Consider the following 19,942-nt stretch of genomic DNA (forward strand, 5'->3'; position numbering starts at 1 on the left):
AGAGAGAGAGAGAGAGAGACAGAGACAGAGAAAACTTCTTGTCAATCATGGACACGCTACACAAACGAAACACACCCGCACACATATACACATAAAATGTCAATGCACACACTCAATTATTACATACAATTTACAGTGGGTTGCTGCAGCTGCACTCAAGGATTTTTGAACATCTACGAAGTAACGAGCATTGTCATACAGAGAGACTTGTTTTTTAATTATTACAATTGAGCAGGTACCATAACAAGAGGCAGTAGGCAGTACAACGAGCGTACCTGCTGCTTTGGCAGTTGCTATTTTTCATCAAAGCTTTACTTAACTTTTGCAACGCCGACAAATAGTGGGTAGATCACAGTGACAGTGCGTATCTGAAAGCCTCCACTGTGTGTCAGACAGAATAATTAATGCATATATGGAATGCTCAATGTAAAATCTTACCGTATTTATTTACATCAAATGTCTTGTTGAAGGTGTGTCCCTGAACTTCCACAAAAATTGCCCATGTTCCAAGCACAGGTTGGTCAGAGATAGGAAAGCTTGTATTGACGATACCTGGAAGTTACGAACAAGATAGGTTTATAGACACTTTATATACAATGCGCAACGAATAACAGGACAAATGCAGCAAGCTTTTTGTGTTGACGGATGAAAATGTGAACATTTCATTCTGAAATTCTGAGTAGGTCCTATAATGCCATATAGAATAACCACTATATGATTCAAATGAATGCAGCCATTTCATCCCAATACAAAAATGTCTTAAACACCCTGAGCAGACCCTTCAGATTCGGCACAGCTCTCCAAGAGGGGCCAATTATGTACCAGCGTTGCCAGGTATATACTCATTCAAATACACCTGGGTCAAGAGGGACATTGCGGACAAACAAAAAAAAATCTTGTGCAAGGATGAACGTAGCGGGTAGGATTCGGACTCAAGACATTCTGTTCACAAATCCAGAGCTTTCTATACTATACACTTAAGCGTTTCACAATTCCTGTCCACTTTGTAAATCCGATCAATATATCTCAGACACCGTCATTTCACAAGAAACTTCAGACTACTACTAAGTTCTTCTTCTTTCAAAAGCACACTGCATTAGCCAACTTGTATTCAATCAACAGTGATAATTCATACTCAATGTTAGGCCAACTGCTATACGACGCATTAACAATTTCGTTCATATAAAATGCACTTTGATGAAGGCATTTAGTGTTAATTTTCGCATCTCGTTTTTGGTTGTAGCTGCGATGACAATGCATAATGATGCATTGTGAAGCCCTGTATTGTCATATAGTGACATGAGATGAAAAACCTGTTCACAACACAGTCATTCCAAGTCAACAACCTTCTAAACGTTTAGCACGAAAGGAGAATGACACATCGATCTGAAAGCAGCACAGTAATTCACAAGGAAACAGAAAACAACATAAACGAACAATCTTTAACAAGTTTCATTCGCAAATTTTGATACATTTGGTACGTTTTTGATAAACAGAGTAAGTAAAGATCAACTTACCACAGCATGTCGGTTCTAAGCCGTTCCACTGAATCATGCGAGAACCTTTAGGGTCCAAGATGTAAACTAACATCTGTTTTGTATTGAGATAAAGTGGTGGACAGGAGATTTAAAGTAACAAGTGACATCTTTCATTGTGAAATGCACGAAACAACCAAGCAAGGTGCAGTGGATGAAAAAATGACGTAACAAGGCATCACCATGACCATCCACTGGTTAAGATGGTTATTAAGGGAAGTTACACATAGAAGCCACACTTGTCATCGAACCTGTGTTTCTAATATTGTGCTGTCTAAATGCATTCCTTGACTAAAATTACACATATAAACATCCTATATACAGTTATCGTCTTAATACAAAAAAAAAAGTTTAGTGAGTCTGATGTATATATATATACACTGAGCCTATATATTTGCCTCGTAATAATGGATGCCGTAACCTGCCAATTCACCTGCCAGGAATTCCACTGTTACTACACAATGTGCTACGTATAAGGAATAACGAATATTCACACTGAAAATACAGTTATTTTACAGTATACTCGGCGAAAAAGAGCTAGTAAAAATGAATTCGCAGAAATTTTGTTATTTAATGGAATGCGATGATCTAGAGGACACTTACGGGTATGTTTCTCGGTCTTAGATCAGGTCCCGTTGTAAACAAATTGATGAAAACTAGATAAATCAAACAGATAGAAACAAATCAGTATCGCCTTTCATTGTTAATCGAACAGAGACACCTCATAGGTGCCGCTGAACTGTCTGAATTTACGAGGTACTAATTGTAAGCATGTCGAACAGGTCATCTCGGCGGGCCTCTCTGGCGACTTCAAACACTCTCATCTCGGCTCCTTTTGGAGACAAGACAACAAGTTGGATATCAACAATTTTGTTGGAGCGCTTGTAACTTTCAGCTGAGATTTATCGCTTTGCATATTTGGAGGACACTGACATCAACTCTACATCTTAAGGGTCACGAGTAAGATGAAGTACTTGACTTGTCAGTTACGAGGAGGTGCTTGAGTCGAAGAGATATCATCATACAGCCGACACACCCCTCTGGATGAGGAGTCGAGAGGGTGGAATTGGACGACGGGACGGGAAGGTATCAACAAGCCTTACGATACCGGTGAGTTACACAAGACGATCATTAACAACTTTCAGTCTTAGAATTACTCGATTCCTTTATCACTTTTTTATCACAAATAACGAACTCATGCAGTTGCTAACCCTGCGCACAGTCATGACATCAATGGAATAAAATGTATCTGTCTTGTTGTTGCTATAGCAACAGATGAAACAGGTCTTCGCTCACCAGTTTGTTTGGGTTTGTACACAGGTTTATCTATCTGAATGAAGACCGATGTGCTTTTCTCCAGGATGGTAATGTCGGAGGAGTTCTTGAAGTGATAACCCCGGGCTCCGAGCCGACAGTTCCCGCATACCTCCAGAACCGCTTTTCCTCTCACGTGGTCTGGCAGCTGCGGAGAGACAGACACAACAGCTTCACTCTATCTATACAGGGCAACTTGAGGTCGTGAAATGTATGCACCAGAGAAAAGCAAGATGATTATGATAATGTATGAGGGGGGAAAAATCCTTGCCGAGCATCACGTTGCTTTGTTTTCTCTTTTATTTGAATGTGTTTCGCGTGTATGTTTTTGTGTTTGTTTTTCTCTCAAAGAAACTCCTCAAATTTGTTGGCCGGGCCCCGAGTTAGTGCGTTTGTCCCTGCCCTAACCTTAACCTCTTGTGCAGTAACCAGCGTGCCTTGTCACATCGTTACATCACAATTTGTCCACATTATTTTACAAAGTTACTGTAACAACAACTGACAAGCCTTGCCTCCCTGGTACTAATTCAGATGTGGTGTGACCTGATGGCTTGACTTGTATAGGGACGAGAAAAGATGCAGTAAAGAAAAGACCTGAAAAGGTATCATACACGGCAGATGGGATGTAAGACTTGAAAAAGAAAAGCTCCTAGGACGTCCGGACGTCAGGCTGGGGTATGCAACTGTCTCAATGAAACGTACGTTTCAGTGGTCTGTAATTGCTTTAGAGTTTAGAGTGGCTTTGAAAAAAGACTAAGATACTCCTATCCATTCCTTATTTCTTTTCTTTTCTTTTTATGGGTTTGGGTTTTTATGTTCGTATGGCAACGGGATAATTTAAAGCCAAGATATCTTGAAGACATCTTGGTGTCCTCCTTTACAATGTAGATGAATTCTATTACTTGTGAGCGTGCACCTCCTGAGCAAAGACAGAGTTTGGAGAGTGACGATTTTGTCTAAAACTTAATGATGATAAGGGGATATGAAAGCTTTCCTTCACAGCTTGTCAACATAAAAAGTAAGAGGATAGTAGGAAGGTCATAAAAACACAACAGAATAACAGAAAGTGTATGACGAAAGGGATTCATGAAAACATGAATAGAATTACCACTTTATAAAATGAAGAGTTGCTATAAGTTACAAAAAGTACACACACACAAACAAACAAACACAGACAAACACACGCGCACACACACAAACACACACACACAGACACACAAAGTCACACATACATCCCATTTCACGAAGAACAGTTTATTCATCATCGGTGTCTCCCATGGGTGCGTATAAGGTAATAGCACTTCAAGATGTTCCCCAAAAGTCTTCTGTAAATCATGTTCTGCGAGCCCACTGGGTGTGTCAGTTTGTGCGCATGTGTGCAAAGATGCCAAAAGGGACGTCATTAATTCTGTCCGTCAAACCCCGGTTACCCTGGGATCCCGTATCGATGGCTACTGAGAGCTTGTAAGGAGAAAAAGGGCAGGGCCCATCCCTGAATGTGGAGGTCGATCACCTGTAAGAAAATCTCGCCTTACTCGAGTGAGGCTATGGGCATCCACTTGTCGCTCTGACTGATATATGGAGAGGGGTTACCTGATTGGTAGCACGGAATGTCAATTGGACCATGGGGGAACAATTAGAGCTGCGATCGTACGACATGATTCTAGACGTGTATTAATTTATCTATCATAAACAAGTATAGCGACTGTATTGGCGGGAAAAAATAAGAAAATCATTTCCAGGAGAGGTGGGAGACGTGGAGTTAAAATGCTATCCTACAACGATTAAGTTTGATCAGGAAGGTGAGATTAGCAGTTCCCTGGTTTGTTTGACGATCGCAGCTTATAGGATGCACAAAAATTTTAATATCTAATAAAATATGCCATCAGTTATACGTTACTTATTACTATAATGCCAGTCTAACCCATGTTGTGATACAACAAAGAGTGTGATCACATATGTCTGTGCCTGCGTCATCATACAGACGATCTTCATGTTCGTATTTAAAACTATAAAAAAGTGAAAGGTTGGCCGTCCAATTACGGGACGTGCGTGCTAGACATGCCTGATGTGTTGTGGAAGTTCAGTCAAAATCTCGATCTAATCTGACGAGGCAGTCACACGAGTGTGATGTATAATAGGAGTGGTAGGTACACTCACCTTCATCAAGAGGTATCCTTTCCCTGGATTCGAGAGAAAGAAAGAAGAGACAGGAAGCATAAATGATCAAACACTGAGTCAGTGTTTGAGGAACGATTTAGTTCCAGGCATGGGAAAAAGGGCACGATTTTGTGTCTGAGAATGCTTAATTGATCACTGTTACTGAACCCACTATAGTTTGAATCTTCCATTAAAGACATCGCTTAATTGATTACTGATTCATTCTGTCTATGGTTGCATTGGGGACAACGATTTTTTTAAGTATTACATCAGACTGATATAAAAGTTGATCTTTTAATAGAGAAATAGATAGACGACATGCGACTGTTGCCGATCTAATTCTGTCAACTCCACACAAAATCGAGAATGTAATTCCACCTTGCTCAACGACTTCAAACGGATGGCTGAGACCACTTTGTCAGAGAGAGGGAAAGACAATATGTGGCTGTACATTAACAGAAGTGAGTTACACAATGAACAGAGCACAAAAACTGAAAACGGAGTAGCTTCACCATGCTTGCGTACTACTTACTGTACTTGTATTTTAGTTAGAACGTGTTTGTAATACTTGTAATCAGGGATGTGTTTCATCTCAACTCCCTGTTGTCAAATCAATGTTTCAACAGAGGCTGAGGGGATGCTATATATCAACAAAATGGAGGACGATTCTTTTCTGTCACTTTTAATCTAAAGATTGATGGGATGATGTTTCATGAGGAGAAATGAAGACATTACGAATTGGAACTTTAACCCCAGCAGCACTGACGTCGTAAAAACAGGCAGGCATCAGTGTACCATCTAGGATCCATTAGACCATGGGGTCAACTCGGGTCATTGAGACGCCGCGTGAATTGTGAAAAGTGGTACTACGGGAACGAAAAAGTCACGTTGTATATTGTGTTTACCGTGCAATCAGGGAGGTGGAGCAATCTTCAGCGCTACAAGGCTACGCATCCGTGGCCTGGGAGTTAAAGGCTAAAATCAAAAGGCTGAAAGAAGTGATCTAAACCTGCAGAGGAGCGCCAAAGGAAACTCATGAACACTACTTACTTACATGTAAAGTGCAAAACCATGTCGCCGCATTTTGACTCAAACACTATTGTAAAATGAAAGTGTCGGTCTGGTTCTACACTCTACACAACAGGTGCAAGAGAGTCGTTGTGTCGCGTGAACAGCTGCGCGCACGACGATTGCAATTACTGCTCGACAAAAGTTACTGAAATATTTTGGTCTGCTCACAATAACCGCCTTTCCCCATTCTCTAATCTAAATTTTTCTGTCAATTCGAATATTACTGAATACTCTTCGTTTGTTTGTTTGTTTGTTTTGGGTGTTTGTTTTGTTGTTGTTGTTGTTTGTTTGTTTGTTTGTTTGTTTTTTTTTTTGCAAGAGACCTTTTTTCCGTCGCACCAACTAGCACGGATTTGAATGAAATTGGAAGTCTAAGTAACTGCTCTTTGTATCGACCAAAACACAGGAAGAAAATTCTTTATTTCTTTCCTTTCTTTCCACAAATGCTTCCGATTTTAATCTATATACTAATAGTCTAGTGGGATTTCTGAAAAAGGGCTCTCTAAAATGGTGTTAGAGGCATTTTTGAGTAAAAGTTGGGAACCGGTCTCTTTTACCTAATTTGAGTATACTGAATCCGAAAAATCCGGTTCCCAAGCGAAATTCACCGATCTTGACCATCTAATTTGCATAAACAAAATGGCTGCCAAGCTACAGAAATTATCAGTTTCAGATACGCATTTTCTGGCAATTCTTTGCAAACAAGCTGGAAAAAGTGATTTGAAATATTTGTGCAGAAAACAGAATTACCAATTTATAAGGCATAAACGTTTCTCAGGTGGTAAAAAGTATATTTTATTATGATTATGCAAATTAGGACTGAAATATGCAGATAAACAAATATATATATATATATATATACATTTACACTGGAAGAGTAATTTTGACATTTTTTTATTTCTTGAGAGGCAAATTAAATACTAAATATGTAGACTTTAAGGTTTTGAGGGTTAGGAAAACTCAGGTTCCCAAGCGAAATTCATCGATCTTGACCATCTAATTTGCATAAACAAAATGGCTGCCCAGCCACAGAAATTGTCAGTTTCGGACACGGATTTTCTAGAAATTCTTTGCAAACGAGCTGGAAAAAAAGTGATTTGATATTTTGTACATATAATAAAAGATAAACGTTTCTCAGATGGTAAATAGTATATTCTATTCATAATTAAGCAAATTAGTACTGAAATATGCAGATAAATATATATTAACACTGGAAAAGCAATTGTTACAATGTTTTTCTTGAGAGGCAAGTTAAACACTAAATATGTAAACTTTAAGGTTTTGAGGGTTAGGAAAACTCCGGTTCCCAAGCAAAACTCACCGATCTTGACCATCTAATTTGCATAAATAAAATTGCTGCCCAGCAACAGAAATTGTGAATTTCAGACACGCATTTTCTAGATGTTTCTTTTAGTAAACGAGCTGGAAAAAAGTGATTTGAAATCTATGTACATAGAATGGAATTAGCAACTTGAGGGATAAACGTTTCTCAGGTGGTAAATAATATATTTCTTTCATAATTATGCAAATTACTACTGAAATATGCAGATAGATATATATTAACACTGGAAGATTTTTTATATTTTTTTTTTCTTGAGAGGGAAGTTAAGAACACTAGATATATACACTTGAAGGTTTTGAGGGTTAGATGAAATCAGAATCCCTTCTCAGTGGTATCAAAATAAATGCAAATACATGTATTGTAATTGGTATGCAAATTTTATGTAGACTTCATGAGTTTTATGCACATGCAGTTCATTCAATAGCCTATATACCCTGGTAAAATCTTATTTTTCAAATCCTCTAAAATGGTCCTTTTGGATTTTTTTTTTTAAGAATTCAAGTTAGGAACCCGATTCTTAACCAAAAATGATTGCGCTAGGGCAAAAAAAAAAAAAAAAACAAAACAATACAAAACAAAACAAAAAAAAAGGGTCTTTTTCAAGCAAATGAATTTTAACATCTAATTTGCATAATACATACAAAATAGCTGCAATATTACTATAAAATTGTTAACATCATGAAAAAACGAATTGATGAAAACTCTCTCTACGCGGATCATGACTCAACTTTTTATGGTGGGGTGGGGGGGAAATGTCATCGAACAATGCCATTTTATTCATATGCAACATCCATTATTGTATTGTTCCAATATGCAAATCTGTAGCATTAGCACGAAAAATCTATTTCCTAGTTTACCAGAGCATGGTAATCATATAATATATATATATATATATATATATATATATATATATATATATTATGATTTATAATTTATTACATATGATTATACATAGCAAACATTCGTCTATAGGTTGAAATGGGATAGGTGGTTTTATTCTAATTTCTCTTATGAAGCGGTTTTTTTTTTTTTTTAGTTGCAAGTCGACGAAAAATACCTTTAATGTCACAACAAACATTACTGATGCCCCAATGAATAAACAAAATTATGTTGCAAGTCCGTTAGATGAAATTATATATATATATATATATATATATATAAGACTGGAGAAGGATCCATTGGAAAGTTAAGTTTGTAGAATAGCCGCGATCACACACTGGCAAAAGATCAAGAAGTTTAAGATCGCGATCTCCAAGATCTCAAAAGGCGCGGCCAAATTGGCAAATTATCGAAAACTTTCAGATCGCAATCTTTAAGATCTTGAAGTTTTTCAAGTGAGTGTGACTGCAAACTTTCCGCGAAACTTCCCACTACAGCTAGGGATATTTCATTTTATAATGCTGTCCTCTCCAAACTTCTCGATCTCTTGCCAGTGTGACCGGACAACAAAAGATCGTGAAGACTTCGCGATCCTAAACTTTGCGATCTTTTGCCACTCTGACCGCGCTTTATCATGACAAACTTAAATAACGATGTTAGAATAGCAGTGAGGGAGAAGAAATGGACAAAAAAAAAAAAAGACGTGTGGCACACATCTACCTATATTTGATCCTTCTACATATGTTACAAGAATGTAACTTAGTCAACTTCCAAGACAGTTCGAACTCTGAAATTGCATCGGCCAGTGCAATCTTCGAAATAAGGGGTTTACACCTTCCTGTTCCTTTTTTATTTTTGCTTTCAGTATACTTGGATAACATGCCGCCAGTGATAACCACCAAGTATGATGCATTTCAATTCATTCTTAACTGGACGACGCCACGCTCCCTTGTCTGTCTGACTTCTGATATATCTCACCAGGTGTGATTCAGATCATAGAAATGACATTCTTAGCAAACAGGCCTCTATAGCTTTAAGGGCCAGTGGATTGTAAGAACTAAAGAATAATGAATACTCACTAGAAACCATGTTACATACAGAAGATTCCACTTCATATCAGACGTAAATGGTCACCATTTTGCCTCTCATTATATGCTTTATCAAGTATAGTTTTTGAATATCCACATTGTCACTTGAATTTCTGCCCAAGAATTAGGATATGGATCTTTTCATGGAGGACCTGGGTTTTCCACCACCTTGCGAACATGAAGTTACTTTTGTTCCCTTGAGAGATAACATCGATCCGATAGCTACCTTAAAGAGGCCTTCCTCCGTAAATACTGGAGTTGTGCTTTTTTTTCTGCCAGACTGATACCGACAGTAGCACTCTTATTAAAGCAAGTGATCAATGACTCACAATCATCAAGGATGCTGCTTGTACGAGAAGAAAACTTAATGGTTCCAAGAACATGGTTGTTATCAGTCGTCTTTATCAGAATAAACTTATATTCGATTCAAAAGATGCATCACACAAGCTCGTTTGGCACAAAATATGTTCCGCCATTTTACCGACAAAAGTATACTGAACGCTCGAGAAGCAGTCCAACGACAATACTCCAGTATCTTTAAAAAAAAAAAAATAAAAAAAGGAAGAAAATCCTGCTCACTGTGACAGACCTGATCTTTTGTTTACCAGTAGACAATGGATGGGAACGTTTTGATCTGGTCTACAGCCTGTACAACTGATATATCTAGCTCCAATCCTGCAAAGTTGCCTTGAGGTGATTTCATGTGCATGCGAAATCATTGCAGAACATTTCGATGCAAATGTCACAAATTAGGCCTACGTCGTACAGCAGTGTGTGCATGTTAGCAACAATGTGATGATGTAAACCTTGCATGAATGTAGATCAATTTAGCTCGATTGAGAAATAGACTTTTTGACTCAGATTATGTTTCTTTTCAGCCAAAATATGAAGGTGTTGATGACTAGAATTACAAAGTTCATCCTTCGTTTCTGTTTCCGACACTGTCCGAGATACCAGGACTTTTCTTACAATTTGTTTTCTTTTGCTTGAGCCTGCAGAGTGGGTGAAGAGATAGATTAAAAAAAACCATAAATTATGACGAGATTTATGAAAGTTGCCACTTGATTTTAAATTCAACAGATTGAAAATGATTATAGACCAATCTATCCAATGAAAACGACAAAGTACAGGGAAGGATAAAGCGACCTTGCACTAATCCATAGAGTGATGTATAGTGATGTGATTGTTCGATAACTTTGGTGGCAAGACCTTGTTTTGGTGGTAGATATTTGCATAATTTATAATGCAAATGAGATCATAGATGTGTGTTGTTTTGTGGTTGCAGTTAATTTTTGCATCTCTTAATCACACCAGGAATCATTAACAGGTCTTGATATTGTTATAACTGTTATGAAACATATTCATATATTGCGGCAGTGCGTTGTAGAATCTCGAAACCTGCCTGGTCTACGGCTTCTTGAATATCAATTTGCAAACATATTTCATATTAGTGTTATTTAGTTCTCCTTTTAATATTGATTGATTCCAGTACTTGATTTACTTCGGACTCTGACGACATCATTATGTGCAACGTGTTTGCCCAATATCTTAGCTGTATTTTAGTACGCCAAGGTACATTTTGATAGCAAGACTTTATTTTAGGGAATTATATCCATAGAAATGGCCAACTATTTGTATAATTTATATGCAAATTAGATTATTAGGGTATTCCTTAACTGTTTTTTTTTCTTGTATCTCCTTTATCACCAAAGAATCATTAACTTACGTCTTGATAGTATAACTATAATGATTCAGATTCATATATCGCTCCAATGTGTTGTAGAATCTCGAAGCCTGTCGTAGTAAAGCCTCTTGCATACCAATTTGCATACGTTATTACAAATATTGTTATTCATCTTTTTTATTCTGAATTGATTCCTGTACTTGATTTTCCTCGGACTCAGATAACACCATGTACACTTTGTTTGACCGATAGCATATCTATATTTTTCACTACGCCAAGGTACATTTTAATAGCAAAACTTTGTTTTAGGGGAAAATATGTTGAGAAAATGGGGAAATATTTGCATAATTTATAATTGCAATTACACTAGGAATCCTGAACCAGTCTTAATACAGTGATAACTATCTTCAGAATTATGATTCAGATCCATATATTTGCAGCAATGCGTTGTAGAATCTAGAATCCTGCCAGTTATGTATCCTCTTGTATACCAATTTGCATAGATATTTGCATAAGACTAGTGTCATCCAATTCTTCTGAATTGATTGAATTCTTCTGAATTGATTTATTTTGATTCGACTCCGGCGACACCAAGTACTTTTTGTTTGCCCGGTAACTTGTTAAAATGATTAAAAACAGAAGTGAACACGTAGGTACTATACATGTGCATATATATGCGGTAATGCATTACTGTATCAGCGGCAACTCCTAATTTGCATATTTCACTTCTTAATTTGCTCATAAAGTGAAAGTTATGAAAAAATGATGACCTAGCTGCTGTCTTTGCACCTTAATTTCTGAAATTATTAGTATTTCTGCATGTCTAGGGAGATTTTATGAAAATTAGGTCATCGAAACACCTTAAAAAGCAATGAATTGGCGGCCATTTTGTTTATGCAAATTAGATGCTCTTAGACTCAAAATTCCGCTTGGGAACCGGAATTTTTGGATTCAGCGTACTTGAATTATATAAAATAGACCGGTTCCCAACTTTTACTAAAAATTGCCTCTAACAGTCGTATTTTCCCCAAATCCCACTAGACTATAACAGCCCACTTGAATGTAACTAACACGGGAGTCCGGAACATCTAATGTCTTCTCGGTTTAAGCATGGAATGGGGTGTGACAAACTATATTAGACAAATGGAGGACTGATTTGTGCATAAATCATTGCCATCACACCGTCTACCTACGGACGGACCCAACTTGTGTGCATCTTCACTTTAGTCCCTGCATCTTCATACGTGCCTACTGATAATCGTATTTGTCACAGATGTCCTTCATGTTCTCAGTTCATCGACATAGATACGTGCGGTCCCCAGTTTGGGTGAAGACGATGTATTTTTACATGTATTTTTACACACTTCATTGAGCTGGCTTTCATAAACCGCGGATGTGAAAGAATATCTCGTAGCACCTCGGAACAATAATGGGTTGAGAGGACAATTGGGTTTGTTTCGGATTTTGTCAGGGTCGGGTGTGTCCAACTTACCTATGATGGTTTCTCCGACTTCGGTCAGGGTCTCGTTCCGCCATCGTATCCGTGCCTCAACGACAACGGGATCGCTGGTGTCGAAGATGGTGACGCTGAGACGCTCCGTCATCCCGGGCCGAAAGGCGAGAGGGTAGGCGACCAGGTAGCCCCTGGAGCCGGGATGAGAAATGATGACAGTGTACTCATCACTACTATGATCGTACCTATTTTGAGCATATTTTATGTTCTCACCAAAATCTCTCCCTCTCTCTCTCTCTCTCTCTCTCTCTCTGTCCTATCTTCTCCGCGCTTTGTGTGTGTGCTTTTTTTTAATGACAAAAACCACGCTGAAATATCTAATTTTAGTATTTTGTTACATAAGAAAGGCCTTGCGGTGGAATCACGGAAACAATACGCTGTACAGTGAATTGTGTCACATTAGTGGAAGTTTTCTAATACCGTTATTCAAACATCAAATTGTGCAGTGTGTATAATGGGTGTGTGTATGTTTGTGTCTGATATATAGGTCGTCAGGAAAGTACTGCGACCTGTTCAGTGAATTCTACATTTGGGGGCAGAATCAAATATTGCTAGACGTTCCCAATGTCACAGAAACTTATGAGGAGTGTAGTTTCTGCCTTACCGTAATTAATGCCTCCCTCAGTAAATCCCAATAACCGCAAGACCAATGGCAATCATAAAAATGAATATCAATTATGAAGGACAGCAATATAATGATGCCCTTTTGCAGTTCTTATTTAGCTACCTTTATTTCAGCGCATTTTTTTTTTGGGGGGGGGGGGGGAATAATCAGTAACATTCACTTCTAATCGTATGGATTTTTGCATAAAGTGAAGGGAGAGCTGTAGCTGGTTTTGTGTATGAAGGCAGGCGGGGGAGGTACTTTTGTGCATTATTAAGAACACACAAGAATTTTATGGTTTGTGACTTTTTGAATGAAATAATTTCTAAGTGAAATAAGATTATGAAATTTGTTTTTTTGGGGGAAATATTTTTTGTTTGTTTGTCAGTTTTTGTTTTGTAGGTATATTTTGTTATGAAATCATCCGATGAGTTCATCTTGTGCCTCTGTGTTTAAGTTCAAAAACAAAAAACGGTTTTTATGGTATCTGAAATGAAGTATTAACAGAAATGATTTTTTTTCTAATTTGTATTGGAAATATCCCGTGATCCCTCACAGTATATTGGAAAAGACACATTTGATTCATAATGATGTAAATGTATGTATGGATTTTTTTTTTTTTTATATTAATGTGCAATAGTTGTTTGATTGTGCACATTCGCAGGTGTGTCAGGGCATCAGTGAAAGGAAGCAGATTTTAGCTGTGTGTATGGGGGTGTAAGGAATATGTGCAATATGTGTTATAATTCATGGATTATGATGTTGGGGCTGTCTGTAAAAAGTAAGGTGTTTCAGAATTTGTGGTTATATATACCTTTTGCAGCAATTGATTCTTCCATAGTGTCTGTGTATGTGCACTAATACATTTATTTTTCCCCTCTTTGCATCACGTTGAACACATGATGCTAGTCTGTGTTGTGGTGTATATGTTTAGTTCCCTGTATTTTTTGAGTATTCATTTGATGTTTTATATGTAATGTAATTTGATATTTTTCTGTCGTCAATTATGTGTTTATGAATGTGTGACAAAATCAAATTTCCATGTCATGTTTTTATACATAATTTGGACAATAAGGAAATGAAATGAAATGTATTGAAATGAAATCACTCGAACAAAATACTATTCAACTGACTACACGAATACAGCATTTTCCAGTGTCTAAGTCCTGTAAGTGTTTGACGTATACATACGTAAACCACCAGGATGCGCTGGTGGCAGAGCTATGCGATTGCATTGCAACCTTTCTGGGCATTCCATAGAGGAAATCTCTTGGTAGGCTTCGTGCTATAATACGAGCCCACACAGGAAATAACCTTTCCGTTTCCTGCACATTGATTGCAAGGGCCAAACCAACAATGTATATGGACAGCTGGAATAGGTGTGCAACGCTAGAAAAAGCCGACTCTTGACATACACAGAAAAGGTGACAAAATTAACAAAATAATGGGAGCAAAAACTCAACTGCTAAGCAACGTCGCATTGTACGCCAGATTGGTGGTTGGGCCTTATTGCCAAATGTGGTGAACCCTTTTCACAAGCGATTGGTCGCTAACTTTCCTTATGATGTCATAACGGGTTTTCACGTGGTTTCAGGGTCGAAACCTATCGCAAAGCTTGAAAACACTGAATTTCATAGGTGTTTCTCCATAGAACGCTGATGATAATAAATTTCGTAATGCAGCAAATCAATCTACTCAATGAGGCATAGCGCTGCATTACCAACATTAATTGATTGTTGTGATATTGTTTCATCTAAACATCAGATAGCCCGGTCTGCATGCAACGGCGAGGGTTGATGCAATTCACGGCACATGTGATAACTTATGTCTTCTCGAATATAATCAGATGGCTAAGGCATAGTCACCGCGCTGCAAATATTTCGAAACATAACCATGAACGCGCACTACGTCACAACTGGGGGGGGGGGGGGGGGCATTTCATGAAGGAACTTGTCGGATAAGATATCTGACAAGTCAGTTATATCCGACAAGTTTTGAGAAATTCTATAGTCTGACAGGCTGATTTCTCTGAACTTGTCGGATATAATTGACTTGTCGGACATTTTATCCGACAAGTTCCTTTATGAAACGCCCCCTGACCTCAGACATTATATTACCTTTACCTATTTTTGTTCTTTCGGATGGTGTAGTCCCATTAGTAACTAAACCGCCCGAAACCGCTCCTTTTTTCTCTTTTATTGTTTTCATATAGAATACATAATTACGTTATTTGAAAGAGGTCACAGGTCAACAAAAGCATGTCAGAATTATTTCTGTCAGAAATAAGTCTCTTTGTAAAGTCTTAATAGGCTTTCAAATAAACTTAACTTATAATAGACATGCAATGATCTATTTTGCATAATTTATGAAGTTGACGAAATGAGAGTAATATTGCTGTACCTTCAAGGGAACAATAATAGGCCATTACATAGGGAATCTTCAGTTGCTAAAGGGTTAACCTCCCCCCCCCCCTGCGTCTTTCTCATCTCTAATTAAATCTACACATAATTACACCTATCTTTCTAAAACACATCATTCCTCCCTCTCTCTCTCTTATCTCTTATCTTATACTAAATTGCAAATTCATCTCAACTCTTCGAGAATTGTTTGGCAGAAATTAGCGCAACCTCGCAATTTAATATCTTTCCTTATTTCCATCGGATCTTATTCATTTCGTTTTGCCCTTTGCTTAAAAGTGTTAAACATCTGAATATTTCTTTTCAGACTCATATTTAAAGGGAACATTCATCCTGATATAATGAAGTCCCATGGACAAAGCGTTTATCTAAACTGTCAATCCAGATCTTACGCTGCTAGTTGTTACAGGATTAACCCTCGTTACGAACCAAACTTTTAAAGCACATTTCTAGCCCAGCTACCACCAATGACTAACCAAAGCGGACTTGCTGTCGATAATCACTTGTTTTATGGTTCACTTTGTCAGATATTATCTTGTGATAAAAAAAGAGAACATCCGTCGATAAAAGCAGAGCCATTCTGTACGACCCCTGTCAAACAAGAGGCATTTATCTGGATTTATTCCTAATACATACACACAAAAGTCAAATTAAAGACATTTATCTGGATTACATTCCCAATACAAGAGAGAGAGAAAAAAAAAGTGGAAAATCACTCAACAACTAGTCCAGATAGATGATTTTCCCCATCTTGGATAGGTGTTTCGCATAAGAAACGGCCTTAGATATTAATGGACTAACAGCAACTGATTGATCGATTGGCTCAGCTCGTAGGTTGGTTGGCAGATTTACTGATTGAATGGATCTGTATACGAATATAAACATATTCCCCTTCAACGTGAGCTAACGACTGTCTCTTTGATACTGCCATTCACCTACAAACGCCACTCGGTAAATCTTAAATACATAATTCTTAAATAAAATGGAAAAATAGCAAATTTAATGAAATTTAATGGTGTAAGTTGCCGAGGTTTTTTACGATAACTATAATCGTAACTGGTATTTTATCATTATTGCTATCATTATCATTGTCAACACGTTCACTTTCTTAATACATACCACCATTCCTATCAATACAACTATCAGCATGACTTCATTATTACCGCCACAATTTTCTTTTTTCATAATCTTTAAATATCAATGATGTTCACGGTTTTTTAAAATCACTATATGACAATCCTTTCCTACTATCTGTTGCCTTATCCGAAACGGGAGGATTACAGCTTCAAATCATGCGATGTGAACGATATAACAGTCAACAGTCACTGTTTTGTTGGATAAGATGTCTCTCTATCAGAAGCTCCACCAATTCAAAGCTCAGTCGGGATATCCGGAGAGGAACACCGCCAACTTCCACCCGCGTTTCCATAGCGACATACCGCGCGTATAACTTATTAGTGCACGCCGGTCTTCATCTCACACGTGAATTCATAAAATCCTCACGTAGTAACCCTCACTAGCAGTAGCAGGGCAATCAATATCATTCTTGGTGGTATAACCTACGCGCGAACACTTTCTCGATTGTCGAAAGAGAAAGTGAGCGTTTTCTTGTATAGATTTCAGTTGAAATGCTCTTAGAGCGAGAACTATAGGATGAGTCAAAGATAAGCCAGTAAGCAACCTGTTTTCTCACAGCTTCCTATTCTTAGAGTAGGAAAGGAGACGACTGACTCTCACAAAGGCCACCCCAGTAGGCCGTGTTACCGAACAAATCACTCCTTGTTCGTTACCACCAATGAAGAGGACTGTTGGCTTTAATCCCGCGATTGTCGAGATGGTAAAATCAATTCTCTAGAAATATGAACGAGTCTACAAAGAATAACCGACAATGCTGGGGAGGGCGACGCGGTTTTTGTACGATAAGGCCGCCAATTATTCGACGAGTTAACGGGATCAGGCTAATGCAATTATCACTAAGCCCACTCTTATTTAGAGGACTACACTGTGTGTGCAGCCATCACCACTTTCTATCACTCTTAAGTACCTTGAAAATCAACGTCTTACTGCCTTACCTTCTGCCGAGATTATCCCCAAATCTTCTTCCTCAAGCCCAACCACCGTGAATAATTCTTCGTCACTCAAAGAGAACCCATTCAGAGTGAAATTGTATCAATTCCATTCACTCAAATGAATGAGACTTCCGTGGGAGGGTATCATCGGGTGATACAATTGTATTTATATTCTTTTATTTGCCCTTTGTCTCCCGATCATGCTCGACCACACACACCTTTTTCTTTTATGACTTTTCCTCTTTTATTTTTCTCCCTGCTGTGTCTCCATCTTTTCTATACCTGGGCAACAAAATGGCAACAATGGATGCTCCTTCTTACAAAAGTTTCATCCGGGAAAATCAGAAGTGTCGAAAGAGGGTCGGGTAAAGGTACATGTAAAAGGAAACACTGGTAGTTGTAAAAGAAAACACTGATGATTGGTAATATCGAATGATGTATTTTGTTCTTTGCAAAACTTTCATGGAACTCTCAGTTGGCATTAGCCACATGCAGAGTAAAAGGGTTGGAACAAAACTCACCTGGACTGGCCACAAGATTTCGTATTGGCCTTTGAGCATGGCCGATTGTAACAATCATTGCTTCTACACGGATCCGGCATTCTATCACTGATCCAAGATAAAGTTCACGTGTTACATTTCGTGACACATGTTGTGTGTTTGTTTGATACAAGACAGTCATCTTTTTCTCCGTGCTGATATTGAATGATATCATTTTCATTGTTGATATTCTCCTACAAATCGAACTGCTCGCTGATGAAAGAACTTGTATTTCTGCAAACTGAATGAGGCGAACGTAACAGCTCCCTTAAACAAACCTCGTCAAACGTTTCTCCTTGGAATCATTAGTGTTAATAGTAGTATCAAAACATGACTAACTAAATCCGATTCCTGCAACTCTTCGTCCACTCATCAGATAGTCACTGACCATGCATGCAGGAAGACTGCTTCTTACACTCTGTTGAAAACACACTTCGTTGGATATTCCATCAGTACCAGATGCCCAGAGTAGAGTATTCATCGCCTAATAACATCTTTATGACAATGAGCATTTCCTTTTCCTCTCTTGATAATGTGCATTATTCAACCTCTCTTAGAGAGAAACAAATTTAAAGAGTATGATAGTTAAGAATAAGTTTCCCGTGATGGCCTTGGTACAAGAAAACTATCTTTTAGGTAAGATGGTAATTGAAATACACATCTCTTGTTTTTACGAGAGCGTCCTCCTTTCCATTCTCTTTGCACTTGTGAGCCTGGATGGAATACAAGTCTCTGGCATGCATAAAAATACTGTTTGTAATTTCCATTAATTGCTACACACACAGAAGTTCTAAGCTTTAAAACTTTTAAATCCAGAGTGACGAGAATACTGACAAAACGATGAGGATTATGCGAGTTGAGTGACTTGATAAATCTGGTGTTTTTGCAGAGTATTTTTCACGATATTATGAGAGTATTTTGACGAAATCGTGTACGATGATATGTGATGTGAGTACATCAAAGTATAACTTTTTAAAAGTAGTTATTTTGTCTTTCCGATGCCATTTTCTTTCATAGCATCATTTATAGCAATTAATAGTAAATATATTACATTACACAAACAAGCGTCGAGGTGCCGCGGCATGTTAAAAAAAAAAAAAAAAAGAAGATATGTAGGCATACATAACCGAGGAGAGACGCCGATGACCAGGGAGTCGTCTCCCCATTTCTGTAGGTAAACATGAGGGGAAGGGGGCTGCAGCTGAGACTATCATAATAATTCTATTATCTCTTAATGGTTTGGCTGTATACGTTTTGTTTATCTTTACAACTGCGCTCTTTCCACGCACTGGCAGATACAGATTCTTAATATACTCACCCGTCTGCCAGAGTTGATAAGAAAGTACAAAGACAGGTCAGCACAAGAAGATCAAATCGGACATCCCTCAGCTCCATGACGACAGATCAAAGTGAAATCAGTCAGAGGGAGAAAGTAAAAGTCTTGAAATAGTTATGGGTAGAGAGACAGAATCGCAGAAATCACGCAAAGACGGTGGCAACTGCTCCGTTTGTCATGATTCGGAGTTGATACCGCGAACGGCTTGTTGAGCTTGTGTCGCACAGTGTAGAGGTAAATGAAGTTGCGTTGGGCGTCCTTTTCTGATGTACACTGAATTATGCGTCGAAGACCAAAGATGAAAAAAAAAAGACAATCTAATTTTCGACCTTGCTAATTTTGAGGTAATTTCAGAACCGGCAGGACTTCGGCGGAGTCCCAGAGTCACATG

At 38.1% G+C, this 19,942-nt stretch overlaps 1 protein-coding gene across 1 annotated transcript in view; it reads right to left on the minus strand.

Moving 5' to 3' along the window:
• LOC140237900 (C3 and PZP-like alpha-2-macroglobulin domain-containing protein 8) overlaps positions 1-19,712 on the minus strand; it is a 55,019-nt gene extending 35,307 nt beyond the window's left edge. Inside the window, exons 1-7 of the mRNA XM_072317832.1 lie at positions 19,534-19,712; positions 12,566-12,717; positions 5,010-5,032; positions 2,832-2,997; positions 2,139-2,191; positions 1,518-1,590; positions 439-552 (exon numbers count right to left, since the gene is read on the minus strand). Coding sequence (XP_072173933.1) covers positions 439-552; positions 1,518-1,590; positions 2,139-2,191; positions 2,832-2,997; positions 5,010-5,032; positions 12,566-12,717; positions 19,534-19,610 — 658 coding nt within the window. The 5' untranslated portion in view covers positions 19,611-19,712. The remainder of the gene's footprint in view (positions 1-438; positions 553-1,517; positions 1,591-2,138; positions 2,192-2,831; positions 2,998-5,009; positions 5,033-12,565; positions 12,718-19,533) is intronic.
• Between the last annotated feature and the right edge of the window lie 230 nt (positions 19,713-19,942).

The sequence above is a fragment of the Diadema setosum genome, chromosome 14 (assembly GCF_964275005.1).
Source record: "Diadema setosum chromosome 14, eeDiaSeto1, whole genome shotgun sequence".
NCBI classification, from domain to species: domain Eukaryota; kingdom Metazoa; phylum Echinodermata; class Echinoidea; order Diadematoida; family Diadematidae; genus Diadema; species Diadema setosum.